This window comes from Dipodomys merriami, unplaced genomic scaffold, assembly GCF_024711535.1.
Source record: "Dipodomys merriami isolate MVZ:Mamm:240054 unplaced genomic scaffold, mDipMer1.0.p SCAF_12, whole genome shotgun sequence".
Taxonomy (NCBI): domain Eukaryota; kingdom Metazoa; phylum Chordata; class Mammalia; order Rodentia; family Heteromyidae; genus Dipodomys; species Dipodomys merriami.
Genome location: NW_027202493.1, coordinates 5,600,968 through 5,623,319, shown reverse-complemented (window position 1 = coordinate 5,623,319; position 22,352 = coordinate 5,600,968). Strand labels below are relative to the sequence as shown.

Here is a 22,352-nt window from a genome sequence, read left to right as displayed (position 1 = left end):
AAGCACACCAACATAGCAGTTTAGAATGGCAGGCATTTTGTCTCATTGTTCCCATGGATTGTGGTTAGCTGGGCTCACTGGTTGGGGTCTCAAACGCTGCAAGCTAGGTCTGTGGTCTCATCCAAGGCTCAGGATCACTCTCCAAGCTTCTGCAGTTATGAATCCATTTCCTTGACGTTGAAGAACTCATAGGTGTAGAAGCTTCCTTAAAACTAGCAGGAGAAGCATGGTGCTGGTGGCTCACGCCTGTAATCCTAGCTACTCAGGAGACTGAGATCTGAGGATCGTGGTTCAAAGCCAGCCCAGGCAGGCAAGTCCATGAGACTCTTATCTCCAATAAATTACCAGAAAATCAGTCATTGTGCTGTGGCTCAACGTGATAAAGCACTAACCTTGAGCAAAGATTGCTCAAAGACAGCACCCAGGTCCTGAGTTGAAGCCCCAGGACTGACACAAAAAACAAACAAGCAAAACCCCTCAAAGGGCTCAGAGTGGTCTCTCCATGATGTGCATTGGATGGTGCTTCCACCGCCTAAAAAAAAGAAGATATGTTCACATGGAACTTCAGAATCTAACCTTAGACAGAAGAAAGCCCTTGACAGATGTAATTAAGATGAGATCATTATAGATTAAAATGAGCCTCAAAGCCAATGACAGGCATCTTTATAAGAGACAATGAAGAAGACACATAAGGACCTGGCTGGAAGAGTCATGTAAAGATGGAAGGAGAGAATGGAGTGATATCTCTAAGCCCAGCCATGCCAAGGGATCTGGAGTCCTCAAAAGCAAGGCAAGAAGCAGAGAAGAGAAAGGAATCAGTCCTGGTGACCCCTTCATCTCAGACACCTGGCCTCCAGAGCTGTGAGGGAATACCTTTGTATTATTTCAGACTAGCCCTGGCTAGTCTGGAATTTAACATTCCTGGATGATCATTTCCCCAAAGCCTGGTAAGGTCATGGCTATCTGTTTTGGTAAGCTTGGGAAACTAATGCATGCATTGGCCATTCTCACCATAAGAATTATCACTGTCAAAGAGATGGATCTGGTGGTCTCAGTGCAACAAGAACTCACATGCTACAAATACCAGGTCAGGGGGAGATGTCATAGATCAGAGGCTCCCTCAGCTATGAGAGCACAGTGGTTTTATGGCTACAGTAACACAATTCACAGAGCCCAAGAGATAGCCAAGTCTAAAGGAGGTATAGCCTATAAACCCATCACTAATACAGCCTACTTTACCATTTATTGCTATATTTATTTGGGTCAGCTATTATAAATAAATGAATAAGACTTAAACAGGAGAGAAGTTTTTCTATTGTATAAGGTCTTAAGTATAAGCAGCCCACGGCTGAAATGAGGGCTCCACACAGCTGGGCATCCAGGCTCCTTCTATCTGTTTCTTCTGTCATCTCTAACAAACACATGGTTGCCATCTTATGACCCAAAGTGGCCACTTCAGTTCTCACCATCACACTTGTATTCAGTACAAAAGTGAGAAAGGGGCAAGGAGGATATGCCTTTTCCCTTTAGTGCAGATCTGTTCATTAGAGCTCTGTCACCTAGTCACGTCTGAGACTGCAAATGTTTCCAGCTAGGAGGCCATGTTCTCAGCCAAAGCTTTGGCTTTCCATTATGGAAGGAAGAATGTAGGATGGATAACTACTTCCGTCCACAGGCGACAACAAACACAAAATCTAGCTTTGCCAGTGGCTCCTCAAACCCGGAGGAGGGAACAAAGACCCATAAGCAGAAATCTAGGAGTGGATAGCATTCCTTTTATCCTTTTGGATAGTGATAAGTTAAAAAAGAGCCTTCACAGGGTGGGTCTGAAGCCAGGTGCCAGTGGCTCACATCTGTAATCCTAGCTACTCAGGAGGCTGAGATCTGAGGATAGCTATTTGAAAGGACCCCAGGCAAAAAAGTCACTGAGACTCTTACCTACTATTAACCAACAAACAGCTGCAAGTGGAAGTATGGCTCAAGTGGCAGAGTGCCAGCCTCGAGCAAAAAAGTCAATCAAGAGTATGAGGCTCTGAGTTCAAGTCCCACTACTGGTACACACACACACACACACACACACACACACACACACACACACATATAAGCTGAATAAGCTAAGCGCCAATGGCTCATGCCTGTAATCCTAGCTACTCAGGAGGCTGAGATCTGAAGATCGAGGTTCAATGCCAGCCTGGGCAGGAACGTCCGTGAGACTCTTATCTCCAATAAACCACTCAGAAAACCGGAAGTGGTGCTGTGGCTCAAGTGGTAGAGCCCTAGACTTGAGCTGAAGAGCTGAGGAACATCACCCAGGCCCAGAGTTCAAGACCCACGACCAACCAATTAAAAAAAAAAACCCACACATACACATACACACACTGTGTGGGTTAGGCATTGTCTAAGGATTGAGAGTTATTAGACAGCATGTATTCTCCTAGCTCAGAAAGAATAAATACCACAGGGAGGAGTCCTTAGTCCCGTTTCCTGGGCACGGAACAGGAAATGCTTCTTTTTCAATTTCTTCCTTCTTTCTTGTGATGCTAAAATAAATCTTCACTAAAACTGAGCTCTGAGGACCAAAATTTGAGAAAAGTTGGGGGAAAAGTTCATGAGACTCATCTCTAATTCACTAGCAAAAAGCCAGAAGTAGAACTGTGGCTTAGGTGATAGAGTTCCGACTTGAGCTAAAAAAAAGCCAAGAGAGAGTACAAGGACCTGAATTCAAGTCCCAGTACCAGCTCATGCTCTGTCTATGTCTCTTTCTCTCTGTCTCTCAGTCTCTCTCTATTTCTCTCTCTTACACACATAATGTAAGTGTGAAGCAACAGGAATATGATGAGCGCAGAACGGACGGACTGGAGTACCATTGTCCCTTCCACATGCCTCTGTTTGGACCCCCAGAATCAGCTAATGTGTCCTTATTTAGAAAGGGGGCCTTTGTTGGTGTAATCAAATTAACATGAGATCACACTGCATTAGGCTGAGCCCTAAACCAGCAACTGATGTTCTTAGAGTTCTTGGACATAGAGTTCTCAAAGAAGCCCAAAGACCAAAGTTGGACAGATATATCTACAAGCTGACCCATCGCTGCCAGCACCAGAAGGCAGAGAAACAAGGAGGAGAACTTTTGGAGAGAGCATGGCCTTGCCAATGCCTTGAGTTTGGACATGTAGTCTTCAGAGCTACCATTTTACATCATCCAGTTGGAGTAACTTGTTGCAGTGACCCTTACATACATGTCCATCTTCTTTTTCCTTTCTGGTCCCTTAGGGCCTGATTTCATGAACCCTAGATGTTAGAAACACATCCTCTGTGCTCTCTAAGCCTTCTACCCCTCCCCAACATCTATTTTACTGTAAGATAGATAAGGTACATCTATCTTACTATGATTGCCTTGACAATCATAGGCAATCCAACCAAGACCAGATTCAGAATATGGGTCAGACCAGAGTCTGAACAAGGAAATAGAGCCCAAAATGGAGGCTCTACCCGTACAATTAGTTCATGATAGTGTTATCCCTCACAAGAGAAAACAGGCAGAACAAGTCCATAGTGATGAGAGAAGTGAGTCCAAGATCCAAGCTGCTACTCTAAGCAGGAACCAAAACCAGAAGGCCTAAGACTCATCCAGACTTCACACACACACACACACACACACACACACACACACACACACACACACACACACACACACACACACACACCAAATTATTCTATTATACATAAATATATATGACATGTTATATTTTACATATTTGGGGGGTATCCCTATAACTAGGACTTGAATTCAGGGTCAGGACACTATCCCTTAGCTCATTCACTGAAGCTTGTTACTCTTCCACTTATTAAGTCACCAGTCTACTTCTGGCTTTTTGGTAGTTACCTGGAAATAAAAGACTCACGAACTTTCCTACCCAAGCTGGCTTTAAACTGTGATCCTCAGATCTCAGCTTCCTAAATAGCTAGGATTATAGGTGTAAGCCACAGATACCTGGCTAGATCTAAACTCTAATTCCATCATTTCACATTAGAGAGCCCCTTTACATACTATTCTTTCACATACAGGATCTTATTTAGTCCTCGAAACTAGTTTGAAGCCAAGCAATTGTGGCTCACACCTATAATCCTAGCTACTTAAGAGTCTGAGATCTGAGGATCACAATTCACAGCCAGCCCAGGCAGGAAAGTCCATGAGACTCTTGTCTCCAATAAACTACTCAGAAAAAGCTGGAAGTAGCACTGTGGCTCAAGTGGTACAACGCTAACCTTGAGCACAAAGAGGTCCAGGGACAGTAACCAGGCCCTGAGTTTAAGCCCCAGGACTAGCAAAACAAAACAACAAAACAAACATACAAAGAAAAAACTAGTTTGTATGCCCTGCAGCACAGCAGGCAGATCTGAATTTGCTTTAAGGCAAGCAAATGGTATGAGAGGGTAAAAAACAGCAAGGCATGTTGACACATACCTGTACTCCCAGTACTCAGGAATTGAAGGCAGGAGAATGGAGAGTTCCAGGCCAGTCCTGACTACACAGTGAGACCTTTTCTTAAAAAAAAAATTTAAACAAGAAAAGTCAAAGTAACTTATTGGTGTCACCCAAATGGTTAGCAGTAAAGGAAATAAAGTGCACATTGGTCAGAATCCACACTGGCTTTGCTGTTCAATTCTCAAAAGCTCAATTTCAATTTGTTGTCATTATGAAGTAAATAGCATTTGCAGAGTACCTCTTACAGTGTTTGGCATAGAATAGTTGTTCCATCAATGGTCATTTCCTTCCTCTCTCCCTTTCTTGTTTTTTCACCTATGAAGAAGTCTGGACTGTTTATATATTGCCTCAGAGCTGCTGCCTTTAACTGAATACAAGAAATCTGTCTATCCAACTCATCCTTCCAGAACTTATTATTCATCTGTGTGTGTGTGTGTGTGTGTTTGTGTGTTTGTGTGTGTGTGTGTGTGTGTGCGCGAGACAGTCCTAGGGCTTGAACTCAAAGCCTGAGTGATGTCCCTGAGCTCTACCATTTGAGCCACAGCTACACTTCTGGCTTTTTGGTGGTTTGTTAAGAGATAAGAGTCTCAGAGACTTTCCTGCCAAGGCTGGTTTTGAACCATGATCTTCAGATGTCAACCTCCTGAACGCTTAGGATTACAGGCATGAGCCACTGACACCTGGCTATTCATCCTTTTATTTTATTTATTTTATTTTTTTTGTCTGTCATAGGGCTTGAACTCTGGGCCTGCGCGCACTGTCCCTCAGCTCTTCAGCTCAAGGCTAGTGCTCTACTACTTGAGCCACAGCGCCACTTCCAATTTTCTGGTGGATAATTGGAGATAAGTCTCAGAGACTTTCTTGCCTGGACTAGCCTTGATCCTCAGATCTCAGCCTCCTGAGTAACTACGATTACAGGTGTGAACCAATGGCACCCAGTTATTCATCCATTTTTATCAATGGATTGAATTAGTTCATTCTATGCTCTTTTCCAACACTGATAGTTGAGGTCTTATGAAAACTGAAGCAGGCTTCGTCTAGCTAACAGACCAGCATTGAGAAGCTCACCCCTGTTATACCCACATCGCCATCAGGGGGCGCCTGGCATCACTTATGCCTTGCCATAAGCCCAGGTCCAAGGCTTTACAGAGTTTTAGAAAGCCCATCATCCCAAGTTTTAGAAGGCCCACCATCCCTGTCACCCTTACTCCCCTCCTAAAGGCTGGAGAAGAGAAAAAGCATTGTTTTCTACAAGGAAAAGCTGATCTACTTCATAAGTGCTGAGGGATGAAGCTAACGTGGAATTACAGCCCAGTGATTGACCAGGAGAACCACAGCATATACTTGCCACCATCCTCTAGAAGCACCTGCCACGAGAGAGACCTGGGAGCATTTGCTACCAATTCACCCTTACCCTGATTTTGCCTGTTCCTTTCCAGCATAGCTAATCAACAGCTCTGGAGATGTTCTTCATGCTTTCTCCAACTCAACCCCCTTTTCCTTTTCCTGTCATATCTGCTCCATTCCCAGCTCCTGCTTACAGACTCTGGGAGAGCCAGAGGCTCCAGGGCTCTTTGGTTCTTATATGTCTGCAAGTCTTCACATCTCTGGAATCAGAGCATGGCTATTTGTCTTCTACAGTTCAAGTACTCCACCTCCAGCTGGCAAAAGCAGCCTGCTGCCCCTCCAAGGATGTAAATCTCCTCTGACTTGACACCCAGCTACACATTGCTAGAGAAATGAGCAGAGGGGCTGCCTCTTGCAGCTGTCAGGTGCACTGGTGACAATCTGCAGATGGAATTCACAGCCCCGTTCAAGCCTAAACATTCCAAAGGAGGCTGACAGTTGGCACACAGGGCTGTGTCAAACAGGACTCAGGCAATCACTCTTCAAGGATAATTCTAAAAACCAAATCCTCCCCCATCCAAAATCATCTTATCCCCTCCTAGGACTGACTGGACCAACTTTCCTTTAAGATGTTGAAAAGATATCCAGAGATGGTGAGAGAAGGCTCTCTGATTTATTCCCAGGCTCAGGAAGACTTCCTTGTCCACTAAACCGTAGTTCAAATGTGGAGCTCTTGCCAAGGAACCCTCCACATGCAGACACCAGAGACCTCACACTGCCCTGGGTTGGAAGGAGAAAGTTATCTTTGGTATGCAAACATCCTGAGAAATACAACCTGGGCTCCAGGGGGGAAGGGAGGAAGAAGAAGTACAGCCAGGTCCAATCCACTGGGAACACCCTTATGTGGAAATGCTCTGAGCGTATCCTGAGGGCCAATTGAGGTTTGAAAATTAGGGCCCCTGGACTTGAATCAGCAAGGACCATGGTCCTCCTTCATGAAATTTACATAAGAACCCACAAAATGATCCAGTGATTGCCACAGAACTTTTATGTTTCCAAAGGAAACGTGTCAGATAAGCTATGTAAAAATTCAGATAAGCCAGGCACCAGCGGCTCATGCCTGTAACTCTAACTACACAAGAGGTTCAGCTCTGAGAACTGCAGTCTGGGCAGACAAATCTGAAAGACTCTTATCTCCAACTAATGCATAAAAAGCCAAAAGTGGAGTTGTAGTTCAAGTGGTAGAGCATCAGCTTTGAGTGAAAAAGACAAGCAACAGCAAAAGGTTCTGAGTTCAAGCCCCAGTTTCTTGTAAGCATATGTGCGCAGTGTACTTATGCACACACACACACACACACACACACACACACACACACACACACACACACACACACACACATTAGAAAAGTTTCTACAAACTCAGATCTCTAATTCCAGTTTTTCTTCAAGAGGAGAACAGATTTCTGCATCCCAACAGAGATTATGGAGATACGTATAATCCAAGAAATTTGCCCAACACAAACAATACTCTGTGCCTCCACATACACACAGAAAGTACTGGTTCCTGACAGTGATGAGACCTTAAGAATCCTCTGTTAGCTTATAGCAGGAGAAATGAAAAATGGCTTAGGCCCTAGGCCAGCACACAACAAATCCTGTGGCTCCTATGCACTTTGCAACTCACTTGCAAGTAGATTCCAAGAGTTTCAGACAGGATAGGAAGGAGGGGGGATCAAAGGCTCAACAGTCCCCTTCACCCAAACAGACTTCAGTTTTTGTTTGATGAGGATTAGATGGAAAGGGACAGGGATTAGTCCTGATTTACTGCCTCTGTCAACGGCCAGCTCTGAGTTAAAAGGAAGGAGCAAATAGATTATGCAAAGAAAACAAAGGGAGAGAAAAAGAAGGCAAAGGACAAACTGCCTTCAGTAATATTTATTAATTGGATTTTAAATGGAAGGGATAATTTCCAATGGATCCCCTTCCTCCTAGCCCTGTAGAATCCCACCGTACTCCCCCCCCCCCAACCCTGAAGCATCCTCCTGATACTGCTGTGAGGTAGATCAAAGCTGTTCTGGGTCTGAGGTGAAATGCTGGTACTAGGACAGCTGCAGTGAAGGAGTTAGGGACAAACCCAAACCTTGTCTTTTCTAGCCTCCTGTCTCTCCAGGCCAGAGCCTGGGCTACAGAGTTTAGAGAAAGTGCAGCTGTTCATTCATGGGTCTGAGCAGCAGGAGGAAGGGAGCTGGGTGCAGAGAGCTGGGTGCTCTTCCCTCCCCCAGCACACATGTGCTTTGGGAACACCCCCTTGCCAAAGCCACAAGACTGAACTGGGGGCCATCCGGGTGACTCCCAAGCTGCTGAGGTAGTAAAGTTCAGGGTTTTCCAAAACTTCTCAGGTAAAAAAAGAGAGAGGGTGGTAAAAATCCACTTGCATGCAGAGATCCAGCCTGTTCTGGAGAGCAGTTTCACAACTGGGGCTTCCCTATGGCTCATTCAGATCACAGAGTAGAGACCTGCCAAAGGTTCTGCATTCATGGAGTTCTTTCTTGTCCTTTAGGCCTTGGAAATTCCCCCAGAAAGGCCTACAAAACAGAGATAATAAGTGTTAGGGTGGGAACCCCAGGCACTGGAGAAGAATGAGAGACCCTAGAAGGCATCATCACACAAAAACAATGAGTGACTACCCAGCCACAAGAATCCCACTCTCGCTCCACCCTGGCTCTCAGGGTCGGGGACAAATTCCCACTCACGAGTTGTTTGCTCACCGCCTGTGGTCCTTCACACTGGCAGTAGGTTCTCACCTCCATAGCCATCAAACCTATGAGAAAAAGCAGAACTGAGGCCAGGCAGCTGCTCTCAGTCCAAGACCCAACCAGGTATAGTGATGGCTAGACAGCCACATTGGCAGAAGAAGAACTTAGCTAGAAAAGCAAAAACTAGACCCACCAGGGAATCTAGAAGCCAAAGCAATGTCCCACGGTGCCATGAGTCCTAGGGTGAAGAACAGCACACCTGCCTTCCGCCATCTCAACAGTAGTGGCCCCATCCAGGAAAAGTCCCACTCCCTGTTTCTTCATATCCCCCCCCACCCCCCAACCCCCCACCCCCCCACCCCCCCCACCCCCCCACCCCCCCCACCCCCCCACCCCTCCCCACCATCCACTATATCCTGAGCTCAAAAATGGAGACACTGAGTCTGATGCCGCTGCCCCGACCTGAAATTCTGAAATCCTAGCTTCTCAGGGATGAAGCTCTTGACGGTCACAGTTCAAAGCCGGCCTGGACAGGAAAGTCTCTGAGACTATTTTTTTTTTTTGGGGGGGGGGGTCCAGTCCTGGGTCCTGAACTCTGGGCCTGGGTGCTGTCTCTCAGCTCTTCAGCTCAAGGTTAGCGCTCTACCACTTGAACCACAGTGCCACTTCCGGCTTTTTTGTTTTTGCTTATGTGGTGCTGAGGAATCGAACCCAGGGCCTCAGGCATGCAAACGCTCTACCACTGAGCCACCTTCCCAGCTCTCTGAGACTATTATCCCCAAATAATCACTAAATATGCCGGAAGTGGAGCTGTGGCTCAAGTGGCAAAGCATTAGCCTTGGGCAAAAAAGACAGTGGTCAGGCCCTGAGTTCAAGCCCCAGGACCGGCAGGCACACACACACACACACACACACACACACACACACACACACACACACACACACACACACACACACACACACACACACACACACACACACACACCACGGAGACACCAAACGCTTCCTAACTCAGTCCCTTCAGCCTGGGTTACCTACCTGTTGAGCGGCGGGCATTGCCTGGCCTGGGCCGGGCTGGCCAGGGCGGCAGGGGCGCCCGATGGGCCTCGGCCAGGGGAAGCGGCAGCGGCGCTGGGCTCGTCCGGCCGGCCGCGGCACAGGAGTCGGCGAAACGCGTTGCGGAAGTCCGGGCTGCGGCAGTAGATGAGCGGATTGAAGGCAGAGTTGGCGTAGCCCAGCCAGTTCAGAGCCAGGAACACTGGGTTCGGCACGACAGCGGGCCCCACGAGGGCGCGCAGCACGTTGGCGAGGAAGAAGGGCAGCCAGCAGAGAGTGAAGGTGCCCATGATGAGACCCAAGGTGCGCAGGGCGCGGTGCTCGCGGAGCGGCAGGAGGCGCGCGGGCCGCCGCGAGCCGGGGCGCCCGGCTTCGGGCGAGGCGTACGCCGCCGCCGCCGCCGCGGGGGACGGTGAGCGCGGCGAGGCGGACGCGGAGCGCGGGGAGGACGGGGCGGACCGGGATTCCTCGGGAGGGAAGCGGCCCCGCTCCCGGCGCAGCAGGCGCAACTGACGCTTAGCCACGATGAAGACCCGCGCGTAGACGAAGAGCATGACGAGCAGCGGCAGGTAGAAGGACACGGAGGAGGAGAGCAGCGCGTAGGGCATGTTGGAGGCGAAGGAACAGCAGCCCGGGTTGGAATGGCATCGCTGCGCCTCGGCGTCGGCTCCCACGCGCCACCACTGGCTCATGATGGGCGCGAACGACACCGCGGCCGACACGATCCACACCAGGACCACGGCCGCCCGGGCGCGGCGTTTGGTAACCAGGGCGCCGTAGCGCAGCGGGTTGGTGACGGCCAGGTAGCGGTCCACCGCCAGGGCGCAGAGGGTTTCGATGCTGGCGGTTACGCACAGCACATCCACCGAGGTCCACAGCTCGCAACCCGTCGCGCCCAAGGGCCAGTGGCCAGTCAGTGCCAAAGTAGCCCCTGGAGGCACAACCAGGAGTCCCACCACCAAGTCGGCTGCGGCCAGCGAAGTCACGAACACGTTGGTCATGGTCTGGAGTCTCGGCGTCCGGGCGATGGCCACGATGACCAGCAGGTTGCCTCCCACCGTGGCTAGCGCCAGCAGCGCCCCGGCTAGTGCCGCCGCCCACGGTACCCCTGGCAGCCCACTCGTGTCGGCGGGATCGGGCGTGGGAGCGCCTGGCCACCAGACCAGAGAGCCATTCCTGTAAGGCCACGCAGCCATCCCCGCGTCGGGAATGGGGCAGGAGGGGCCCCCGGGTCTCCTGGCTCAGGAGAGGGGACAGCAGGATGTGAGAGCGACTCCCCCTGTCTGGGCCATCTTCCCTACCGGCTCAGCTCCCCCCCCCCCCACCTCAGCCCCTACTCCTGGAAGCCACTGATCTTGGGGAGGAGTGGCGGCGTTTAAAGGGGCAGCGGCCAATAGTGTCCAGCAGAGAGACCTCTGGAGGGTATTGGAGGGTGGAGAGGGACGCCCTGCCGCGATCAGTCCACCCCACCATGGCCAGGAGCTCCACAGCTCCTTCCCGCCTAGGTCTCCCTGGAGCTGGGCAGGGGAAGGGGATGGGAGACTCTTCCCACCTCCAGGCTTTACCAGATCAGGACAGGACCTTCCCAAGGCAAGCAGAAAGACCTGTATTAGCCTCTCCTCTACTCCAGGTCCCCTGTCAACGACTTTATTTTTTAAAATATATATTGGTGACACTGGGATTTGAACACAGGGCCTTTTGTTTAGGCTAGAGCTCTACCACTTGAGCCAGCCTCCAGCCCTTTTTACTTGGTTTTGTTTATGAAATAAGAGTTTGCTTTTTGTCGCAATAGGATCCCATGGATGTGTTTTTATTTTATTTTTATTTTATTTCAATGCTCTAGCTAGCTTGTTGGATTGCTTACTGGATTGTCACTCAACCATTTGAACAGCCCTCCAGGTAAACTTTCTTGCCCAGGCTGGCCTCAAACCTCAGTTCTCCCCACCTCAGCCTCCAGAGTGGGATTAAAAGTAATCATTGCACCTGCCACATGATTTAGTTTTACATTTATTTGTTGGTTTGAGACAAGGTCTCAATATATGGTTTATGCTGATCTTCAACTTTGAATGTTCCTGCCTCAGAACCGTCACATCCAGACTTACTTACAACGCCCCTCTAAGGCTTTCAAAATTAAACAATATAGGGCAGCCAATATCCTCTCCTCTCCCAAGGATTCAGATAATGAGATTTGTATCCTTTTCCTTTTTATGTTCCATTTGCCCTGTGTTCCATTCAGTTTTCTGTTCTTCTCTTTTTCCTTCCAGCTACTGGGGAAATGATTCTATTTCACATTTCCTATACCTGCCCTTTTTCACTTGCATTTCAAATTATTCAGCATCAGATGCTGACAGGTTTTTTTTTTAATCTCTATCTCCTCCTCTACACACCTTGCACACATAAAAACTTTTGGTAGGCCCCATTAAATTCTACCATCATAAAAGACATTCTATAGGGGCTGGGAAGGTGGCTCAGTGGTAGAGTACTTGCCTTGAATGCATGAGGCATTCAATCTAAGCACCACATAAGCAGAAAAAGCCAGAAGTGGCACTGTGGCTCAAGTGGTAGAGTGCTAGCCTTGAGCTGAAGAACTGAGGGACAGCACCCAGGCCCAGAGTTCAGGTCCCACAACTGACAAAAAAAATTGATAAATACAGGCCAGGGGTATGTCTCAAGAGGTAGAGCATCACCTAGTGCAAAATTGTAAATTTGTAAATTCTAATCCCAGTACAGGACAAAGAAGAAGGAGGAGGGGAAAGAGGAAGATGAGGAGGAGGAAGAGGAGGAAAAGAGGGAGGAGGAGGAAGAAGAAGAAGAAGAGGAAGAGGAGGAGAAAGAGGAGGAGGAGGAGGAGCAGGAGGAAGAGGAAGAGGAGGAAGAGGAGGAGGAGGAGGAGGAAGAGAAAGAAGAGATGGGCAAAGTAGTGCAGACTTATATTCCTAGCTCTCGGGAAACGAAGGCAGGAAGAGTTCAGTTTTGATCCCAGCCTGGGCTACGTGGCAATACCCTGGTCCAAAATGTTTTTATTGTTGTTGTTGTTGTTTTTCAGTATTGAGGTTTAAACTCAGAGCCTTGAGCTGAAAGACTGTTGCTCTACAACTTGAGTAAATCTCCACTTTGGCTTTTTGGTGATTAATTGGAGGTTTTCAGGCTGGCTTCAAACCTTGATCCTTAGATCTCAGTGTCCTGAGTAACTGGGCTTACAGGCATAACCCACCAAAACCTGGCTCTTTTCCTTTTCCTTTTTTCTTTTTCTTCTTTAACTTGGGACATAGCTTGGTGATAGAGTACTTTTCTGTCATGTTGAATGTTCCAATTCAATCTCTAGTACCACACAAACATATCAAAGGAGAGGGGGGTGGATAAATGAAGGCTGGGATGTAACTCAGTGGTGGAGTGTGTTCAACATGCCTGAGGCCCTGACTTCAACCTAGCACTGAAAAAACAAATGGGTTTGTGGTTGAAGTTTGTCCAGAATCACACCCAGCTAGCTATCCATGATTCTTTCATCCCTCCTCTCCTCCATCGTAAAGTGTTCACACCACTTCCTTGAAGATTTTATTCATGACCTTTTGAAAACTAGAAGACATTGGGCTGAAGAACTCACTCATTATGTCTGGAAAGGCAGGCCTGGTGTTTTATTTACTATGTGCTATTTGTGTGTGTGTGTGTGTGTGTGTGTGTGTGTGTGTGTGTGTGTGTGTGTACGTGTGTGTGTGTACATGTGTGTGTGTGTGTGAGAGAGAGAGAGAGAGAGAGAGAGAGAGAGAGAGAGAGAGAGAGAGAGAATGTGCACGGGCTGGCAGACAGGCGTTAGTACTGGGGCTGAACTCAGGGCCTGCCCCTGAGCTCTTGTACTCAAGGCTAGCACTCTACCAATTGAGCCACAGCTCTACTTCTGCCTTTTTTGGCAGTTAATTGGAGATAAGAGTCTCACAGACTTTTCTCAGACCTTCTTGCCAAGACTAGGTTTGAACCAAGATCCTCAGATCTCAGCCTCCTGAGTAGCTAGGATTATAGATGTCATATGGCCCAGTACTTTAATGCCTCTAAAATCCCTCACACCACAGACCTAGCAGAAGTTTCTCTCACCTGATTCCCAGAACTTCTCCCTCTCCTAGTTCTGCCAGCCCTGTCTTCCAATCTCTAAGTCAGTTTCTCTAAAACTGGGCGTGGGGAGGAAAGGCTGGAAAATAAGCCCCAGTTTTCAAGTTGAGAGGTAGAAAGATTTCATTCCTTTATGAATTTGTCAGGTCTAACAAGACCTCATCCTTGAGCTGTCTCGCTTCCTCCCTTGGAACAATGGGACAAAAGGAGAACAAAATGATCATGGAAAATGCCTCCCGGGCCATGCCCGGGCTGTTCTTCTGAACTGCTCAGTATTTCAAAGACACCCTGTATAGTCACTGGTCTAAGCAATCCCTCTGGGAGGCTGAGCCAGGGGTCAGGAGTCAGGAAGGTTGGAGGGGACCAGAGAAAACCTAAAATTATCCCTGAGGAAGAAGGACCAGCTGGGCTCCCAGGGACCCAGCAGCTCACCCATGAGCAGGGTTTGTAGCGGGATCTCAAGTGAATGTTTTCCATGCCCATAAAGGACCCCATACAGGCCCTGGATCCAGGGAAAGGCCCAGAGGGTGGAGGTGAGGAGGCAGTGGCCCCGCCCCTCCCTGGCTAGGTCCCAATCATGCCAGGGTGATGAAGGCCCCACTTGGCCAAAGCTTCTTGCTGATCAGCTTGGGAGTCCATCACTCCTAAGCTGGGTTTCGCAACACCCCAGAGTGTTGCCAGGTATCTCAAAGGGGTGTCATAAGATTCTCAAAAAGCAATCTTTAAAACAAATCAAACTATTCTGGAAAACTTTTCTGGAGAAAGAGAAGAGGACTTCATAAGTCAAGTAAATTAAGGATGTCACTGCTTTCTGGGAAGATCTTGTTACTCAAAGAAAGTGTAAAAAAATGTTTACACCAAAAAAAGAAACAATGGAGCCTGGCACTGGTCATGCCTGTAATCCTAGCTACTAGGACGCTGAGATCTGAGGATCGCAGTTTGAAGCCAGCCTGGCAGGAAAGTCAAAGTAACCACCAGAAAACCAGAAGTGTGCTGTGGCTCAAAGTGGTAGAGCGCTAGCCTTTAATGAAAGAGTTCAGGGATAGCACCCAGGCCCCAAGACCCCCCAAAAGGAAAAGAAACAATGAGGTTGGCTCCAGTGGCTTACACCTATAATCCTGGAGTCTGAGATCTGACCATCATAATTTGAAACCAGCCAGAACATGATCTCATGACTCAGATCTCCAATTAACCAAAAAGCCAGACGTGGAGCTGTGGCCCAAGTGGTAGATTGCCAGCCTTGTACAAAACAACTCAGGGACTGTACCCAGGTCCTGAGTTCAAGCACAGAGAGAGCAAGAGGAAGAGAGAGAGAGAAAGAAACAGAAGAAAGAAAAAGGAAGGAAGGAAGGAAGGAAGAAAAAGAAAGAAAGAAAGAAAAAGAAAGAAAGAAAGAAAGAAAGAAAGAAAGAAAGAAAGAAAGAAAGAAAGAAAGAAAGAAAGAAAGATATTGATTGCTCAAACTGCAAGAGCATCCCTGAGTTTGAGGAATGGTCAGTCCAATAAGCAAGGGACACCTGAGAAGAGATGAACCAAACTCTTATCTCCAATTAACCACTGAAAAAAAACCAGAAGTGGAGCTGTGGCTCAAGTGGTAGAGCACTAGTTTTGGATGGGAGAGGGGGATAGAAATTTCTCAGACAGAGCCCAGGTCCTAAATTTAAGCCAGAGGATCGGCAAAAGAAAAAAAGAAAGCAAAAGAATATGGAAACACATGTCCTTCCTTTGTTCCAGCTCTTCCCTCCTCCCCCTCCTTGCCCTACTGCTCCGCTCCCCTGTAGCTCTCATCCTACAAAGCTCTGTCTTTGCCACTTTGGTTTGTGGAATTGTTCTTTGTTGTTGTTTTGTGTTTGTGTTGTTGGTGGTGGTGGTCAAGGCCTGGGTGCTGTCCTTGAGCTCTTTCGCTCAAGGCTAGAGCTCTACCACTTTGAGCCACAGCTCCACTTCTGGGTATTTTTGATGGTTACTTGGAAGTAAAAGTCTGATGGACTTTCCTGCCTGGCTTATCTCAAACTACAATCCTCAGATCTCAGCTTTCAGAATAGCTAGGGTTACAGGTGTGAGCCACTGGCTCCTGGCTCCAATAATATTTTATATACATACAAATCAATACAAATATGCATTTTGTGAGGGTTTTTTTTCCACACAAAGATACATTATTCTCTACTTCCTTTCTCTCTCTTTTTCTTTCTCTTTCTTCCTTTCTTTCTCTTTCTATCTTTCTTTCTTCCTTTCTTTCTTCCTTTCTTTTTTTTTGCCAGTCATGGGCCTTGAACTCTGGGCCTGGGTGCTGTCCCTAAGCTCCTTTTGCTCGAGACTAGTACTCTACCATTACTACAATACCATTTCTGTTTTTTTTTTTTCTGTGATTAATTAGAGATACGAATCTCACAGACTTTCCTGCCCAAGCTGGCTTCAAATCTGGATCCTGAGGTCTCAGCCTCCTGAGTAGCTAGGATTACAGGCATGAACCAGTGGCACCAGGCTTTGTACCTTACTTATTTTACCTTAACTAATTAGCTGTGAGCCTTGTTGAACACTCAAACGAGTCCCATTTTTAGTCTTCTGTTGTGTGGACACACCACAGCGTATGAAAGCAAACATCTACTGATGCCACAGTTAACTTCCCATCTTTACTAGAAGCTGGTATTGCAATGAGCCACTGGTCCACACGGCATCTCAAATCTGTGTAAGTCTATCTGTAGGATATGCTTCTATAAATAGAATCACTATGACTAAGGCATATGCATTTGCAAATTTGGGAGCTATTGCCAAATTTCACTCCCCTGGCATGTACCCATTTACACTCCCACCATCATTTCTGGTGGCCAACAGGAGGTTGGTTAGAGCCTGTTGCTCTGGGAAGTCATCCTAATAGCTGCTCCATGGGGAATTACTGCTGCCTGGTCTGTAGAGGTCATCCAACTCTGGGCAGACACATACAGTGCCAGAAGGAGTATTGCCCAGGCTCTTAGTCTCACATGACCCTTGTCCTGTGCCCTTGGAAGCAGGCAGTACATGTGCGCTCTGAGTCTTCAGAGGTCACACCTTCAGATTGTTATTTATGTGTTGGGGGCTCCAGAAATAGAGGATCTCTGTCTGATAGAGTAGCAATCATGATTTAGAATATGTGATTGGCAGAGCCAGAGGAGGTAGCAGCTGTTTGATGGAAAGAAGTTTTGTTAGCAAGGAAGTAATCTCTCTCCCTGGTAGGTTGTAACTTGTAATCCTCTGAACATAATGGCTGGCACATGTATGTGTGTGTGTGTGTGTGTGTTTTGGTGATACAGCAGGAAGAATCTCAGGAGAGTATAGGATTATGGCCTATTGTAAGATTACATATGAGAGATGCAAATTGGTAGTGTGTGTGTGTGTGTGTGTGTGTGTGTGTGTGTGTGTGTGTGTGTGTGTGTGTGTGTTAGTGCTGAGAACTGAACCTAGCATGTACTCTACCACTGAGTTATACCCCCAGCCCTAAAAAGGTGGCTGTATCCTACCACTCACAATGTATCTTTCTTACTTGGGAGGAAATATATACTAGATGGATGTTTTTCCACTGCTTTAGCCTGCCTCTCTTCTCTATAGCCTTCAGTAACCATCCATTTCCATGTGTGTTTTAAAAATATGTGTATTTGTGGCCTTCAGAAGTGGTTTGGTGGATTTGGGGGGGTCATAATTAGTCCAAGAGGTTAGGGAGAAAGTAGCAAATCATGAGAGTTAGATTGCCTTCAACACCATCATTCTGCAGAATTAACACAGTGAATCTCCAGGGAAACTGAGGCTTGTTCACAATCATAAAGTATTTCTTTTTTTTTTTTTTTTTTTTTTTTTGTCGGCCGTGGGGCTTGAACTCTGGGCCTGGGCGCTGTCCCTCAGCTCTTCAGCGAGCGCTCTACCACTTGAGCTACAGCGCCACTTCTGGTTTTCTGTTGGTTTATTGGAGATAGGAGTCTCACGGTCTCTCCTGCCCGGGCTGGCTTTGAACCGCGATCCTCAGATCTCAGCCTCCTGAGTAGCTAGGATTACAGGCGTGAGCCACCAGCGCCCGGCTCATAAAGTATTTCTAACAAGCACTCAGGTGCTCAAGGGCTGGCCTAGAACAAGAGTCCTACACTGGGATAGAAAGGGGAAAACAGATAAGGTCTTCTAACTATGTTTTCTTTTTATTTGCTTGTTTTTGTGCTGTTTTGAGGCCCTTAGAACCCAAAGCCTCAAGCATTCTAAGCACACACTCCCACCGAGCTACAACCAACTACCCCTCATCCCTGATGCCTTCTCTTCTAGTTCCTGGTCATTAATGCAAAAAGAAACCAGGAAATTGTTTATTCCTGAAGCAGGAAGAGAAAACCGGTTGTAGTACCTGAATAGTCCATCACTAAATCCTTGACTAACTATCAGATAAGATACTTTCAGGGTTTTAGAAGAGTTGCAAACCCCACCAAAAGCCCAGAAAAAGATCTAGGCCTCTGTCCAGGAAGAAACCCCCTCCTAGGTGGCAGAAGGAGCAGAAGAACAAAGCAGAGTTAGTATCCACTCACCCTACATTTCTCTCATCACTTCCTAGTCACCCCCTGGATAAGGCTGACTGGTTTCTACAGTCACTTCCCTGATGGAGTGAAGAAGGCAGGTTGGGTCTTCGGGCCCTTTTCCTCCTCTCTCCTAGAAAGAAAGCTCTAACAGGGCAGGAACTTGTCTGGTGCTCAATGGGAACGTGCCCAAGCACTTCCTCCTACCTTCCTGCCTCCTCCCCAGGGATGGGAGAGTATGCTAATGAAAGAGAGGGAGCCGACTGGTGCTGGAAGGACATGAAGATGGTCTCTCCTCTGATTAGAGCCCTCCAGTAAAGGAGCAGGTGAGGAGCCTGCCTGGATTGGGCTGGGAAGGTGGCTCAGTGGTAGAGCGCTTGCCTCTCATGCATGAGGCCCTGGGTTCGATTCCTCAGCACCACATAAGCAAAAAGAAAAAAGCCGGAAGTGGCGCTGTGGCTCAAGTGGTAGAGCGCTAACCTTGAGCTGAAGAGCTGAGGGACAGCACCCAGGCCCAGAGTTCAGGCCCTACGACTGGACCTCCCCCCCCAAAAAAAAAAGCTCCTCAGGAAACAAGTCTGTGGAGTGTCATGACCCAGTATCAGCTGTAGAGTGTTTTTATCAGGTCTTGGATTCAATCTCCAGTTAAAAAATAAAATCGAAGCCAAGCACTGGCATGAATCATCACTAGGTTTCATAATCCTGACTACTCATCAGGCTGAGATATGAGAATCTTAGTTTGAAGCCAGCCTAGGCTTCAGTCATAGGGCTTGAACTTTGGGTCTGGGCGCTATCCCTCAGCTCTTCAGCTCAAGGCTAGTGCTCTACCACTTGAGCCACAGCCCCACTTCCAGTTTTCTGAGTGATTTATTGGAGATAAGAGTCTCATAGCCAAGTGGCGCTGTGGCTCAAGTGGTAGAGCGCTTGCCTTGAGCTGAAGAGCTGAGGGACAGCGCCCAGGCCCAGAGTTCAAGCCCCACGGCCGACAAAAAAAAAAAAAAAAAAAAAAAAAAAGGATAAAATACATTTGCCGGGCGCTGGTGGCTCACGCCTGTAATCCTAGCTACTCAGGAGGCTGAGATCTGAGGATCGCGGTTCAAAGCCAGCCCGGGCAGGAGAGACCGTGAGACTCCTATCTCCAATAAACCACCAGAAAACCGGAAGTGGCGCTGTAGCTCAAGTGGTAGAGCGCTCGCCTTGAGCTGAAGAGCTGAGGGACAGCGCCCAGGCCCAGAGTTCAAGCCCCACGACCGACAAAAAAAAAAAAAAAAGAGTCTCACACCCTTTCTTGACCGGGCTGGCTTTGAACCACAATCCTCAGATCTCAGCCTCCTGAGTGGCTAGGATTATAGGCATGAGCCACCAGTGCCCGGCTACTGTGAGACTATTATCTCCAATTAAACAAAAAGCCAGGACTGATTATTTAGCTCAAAAGCTGAGTGACAGCACAATGCCCTGAGTTCAAACCCCAATAAAGATACAAAAAAGAGAGAAAGAGAGAGAGAAGGGAAGGGAAGAGAAGGGAAGGGAAGAAAAGAGCAGATGCTGGAAGGAAAGGCTATGCAGAGGGATAGAGATGTGTTTTCTAGTTTTTGAAGAAGCTATGGGTGGGAAAAATGTCATTTTGTGTATGTGTGTGTGCCAGTACTGGGCTTAAACTCAAGGCATTATGCTCTTGCTTGGCTGTTTCACTCAAAGCTGGAGCTCTACCATTTGAACAACACCTTAATTTCAAGCTTTTTGCTGGTTAATTGAAGATAAGAGTCTCATGGACTCTTGGGTTGGCTTTGAATCTTGATTCTCACATCTCAGCTCCTTGAGTAGCTGAGATCGAGGGAGTGAGCCACCAGTGCCCAATTTTTTGTTTAAATATCAAGAAGAAAAAGCACCTTGTTTTCTAGTCAGGATGGGACTATTTTCCTTCTTGTGATAAACAGCACCAAGACAAAATAACATTCAGGAGTGGAATCCTGGCAGGGCAGAGTGGGCTGTCTGCTTTCCTTCATCTCCCTCTCAGGTAAGAGAAAGAAGAGCCAGTCACCAGCTGGGATCTTTCATGTGGTGTCAAGGTTAAGGTCTGAGACAAGAAGGAGGCATTATTCTTGGAAACCAAAGGAAAGATGTTAACATTCATTTAGGATGGCCATACATACTGCAAACACAAGCAGCGAGGCAGAACAAGCCTCATTCTCTCATTTACAAGGACACACAGAGAAGAGGGCAAGTATTCCAGCACAGAGCACACACACACACACACACACACACACACACACACACACACACACACACACACACACACACACACCTGCATAGAAGTACACACCATTACATACACACCCTGAGTGGTCTACACAGACTCCAAAGAAATTCAAATATATACCTTCCTTCTCCACAAAAAGAACTGTCCATGCAATATACTAAGTCTGAGTCTACCTACTAGCAAATACAAGCCCACATCCCATGCAAAAGCATGGAGAGGTCAAGGCCTGTACCAGCACTAAAAATAAACTAAATTAAATTAAAAGCCCAGAGAAGTACAATTAATATACAGCAAAACAATACCAGAGGAAAAAAGGGAAGAAGGAAGGAAGGAAGGAAGGAAAGAAGGAAAGACGGAAGGAAGGAAGGAAAGAAGGAAGGAAGGAAAGAAGGAAGGAAGGATACGAAAGCAAAATAGGCTTGAGTGGGGGGTTGGGCACCAGAAACAGTAGGGAAGGCTATGGAAGAAGGTGAATGAGGATGAATGTGGTCACTGTAGTTCATTTGCATATATGAAAATTGTCAAAATTGTCTTAAAAAGAGATAGTGCGATAGGAGGACTGGTAGAGTGATCAATTGGAATACATTGTTTTCACGTATGGAAATGTCATAGTGAAAACCCTCGTTAAGCAATCAATGTATACTACTAAAAAAAAAAAATCCTGGACCCAGACAGGAAAGTCAGTGAGACACTTATCTCTAATTATCCACCAAAAAGCTGAAAGTACAAGTGGTAAAACACTACCCTTGGGCAAAAAAATCTCAGGGACAGTGCCCAGGCTCTGAGTTCAAGCCCCAGTAATGGCAATAATAATAATAATAATAATAATAATAATAATAAATTCCTGGAGACTATAGCCTCCATCAGTTGGGCTGGGAACGAATTGTCTAAGCCCATGGCTGCTAGGAGCTGTGCAGAAGCTGAACCAGGTCAGGGACCGGCACACTTGGCTGCATCTCTCACTGCTCATGTCTCAGCAGTAGTGCTAACTACACAGAGCTAACTACACAGGTCTCCAGTATGCCTGGGAAAGTCAAAGCATACAAGGTAGAGCAGCCTCAATTAAACCCCTCAAAGCCCTGTTTACTTGCTTGGAAGGAACAAGTCACTGACCAGCCAGCATATCATATGGGTTGTTTGTCCAGGGAAACTCCTTGGCAGTCATTTTTGTTTGTTTGGAATGGCTGAAGGATGCCCACCCTCCTGTGTCAATTATTCATTCATCTGTCTGCTCTTATTGGACACAACCAAGTGCCTTATATCAGGTCAGATGTTCAGAGATACTAAGAGATTTCAATGTGGCAGCTGCCTTCACAGAGTCAATTCTAGGAGGTGAAAACTCAGGAAAGTGACTACCACAGGACAAGGGCAAAATGGAGGAGCATCATTGATAATGGGCTTCCAAGAGGAGAAATTGCTTCCAGATGAGCTATCAGAAATTACACGGAAGAGAGTTAGAGGTGACAGTAAACAGTTAGGTCTTAGAAAGCCATAGAAAAGGGAAACACCATCCCAGACATAGGACTGGCATAAAAAGAGGTGTAGATCTTGGTCACTAAGGCTTCTTTCAGTTTCTTGGTCTGTCTGCATATTGTGCCCAGTCCCTTGTAAGGGATGCCCATTGGTATTATTATCACCCTCAACCCCAGATAACCTACCTTCCTCCATTCACACGCCATTGCATTCAAATGCACACTTGAAACTCATTATGTTTTGATCCTTGCCCCTCATTTTGAATCTGTCAAAATTACTACTTCCTCTGGGTTCTATTGTTGTATTACTAAAGCAGCTTCTTGGGCTAGGAAGGTGGCTCAGTG

The 22,352-nt window shown here is 47.2% G+C and overlaps 1 protein-coding gene across 2 annotated transcripts; it reads right to left on the bottom strand.

Annotated features, from left to right (window-relative positions):
• Nucleotides 1-7,877: 7,877 nt before the first annotated feature.
• On the bottom strand, nt 7,878-10,890 carry Adrb3 (adrenoceptor beta 3). 2 transcript variants are annotated; one of them, XM_070015950.1, is made up of 3 exons: nt 9,628-10,890; nt 8,587-8,654; nt 7,878-8,418 (listed from the first exon to the last, which is right to left on the bottom strand). In XM_070015950.1, exons 1-2 carry the CDS (start codon nt 10,839-10,841, stop codon nt 8,615-8,617), a joined length of 1,254 nt encoding a protein of 417 aa, XP_069872051.1. In that variant the 5' UTR covers nt 10,842-10,890; the 3' UTR covers nt 7,878-8,418; nt 8,587-8,614. The 2 variants fall into 2 exon arrangements, with proteins under 2 accessions (XP_069872051.1, XP_069872050.1); XM_070015949.1 differs by having other exon boundaries at nt 8,602-8,654.
• Nucleotides 10,891-22,352: the final 11,462 nt, after the last annotated feature.

What these genes read in the sequence shown, in the direction of transcription:
- Adrb3 (XM_070015950.1), bottom strand. Translation starts at nt 10,841, where the DNA reads ATGGCTGCGTGGCCTTACAGGAATGGCTCTCTGGTCTGGTGGCCAGGC. An exon ending in CAATGCCCGCCGCTCAACAG is followed by an intron (nt 8,655 to 9,627) that starts GTAGGTAACCCA and finishes TTTTTCTCATAG; the next exon opens with GTTTGATGGCTATGGAGGTG.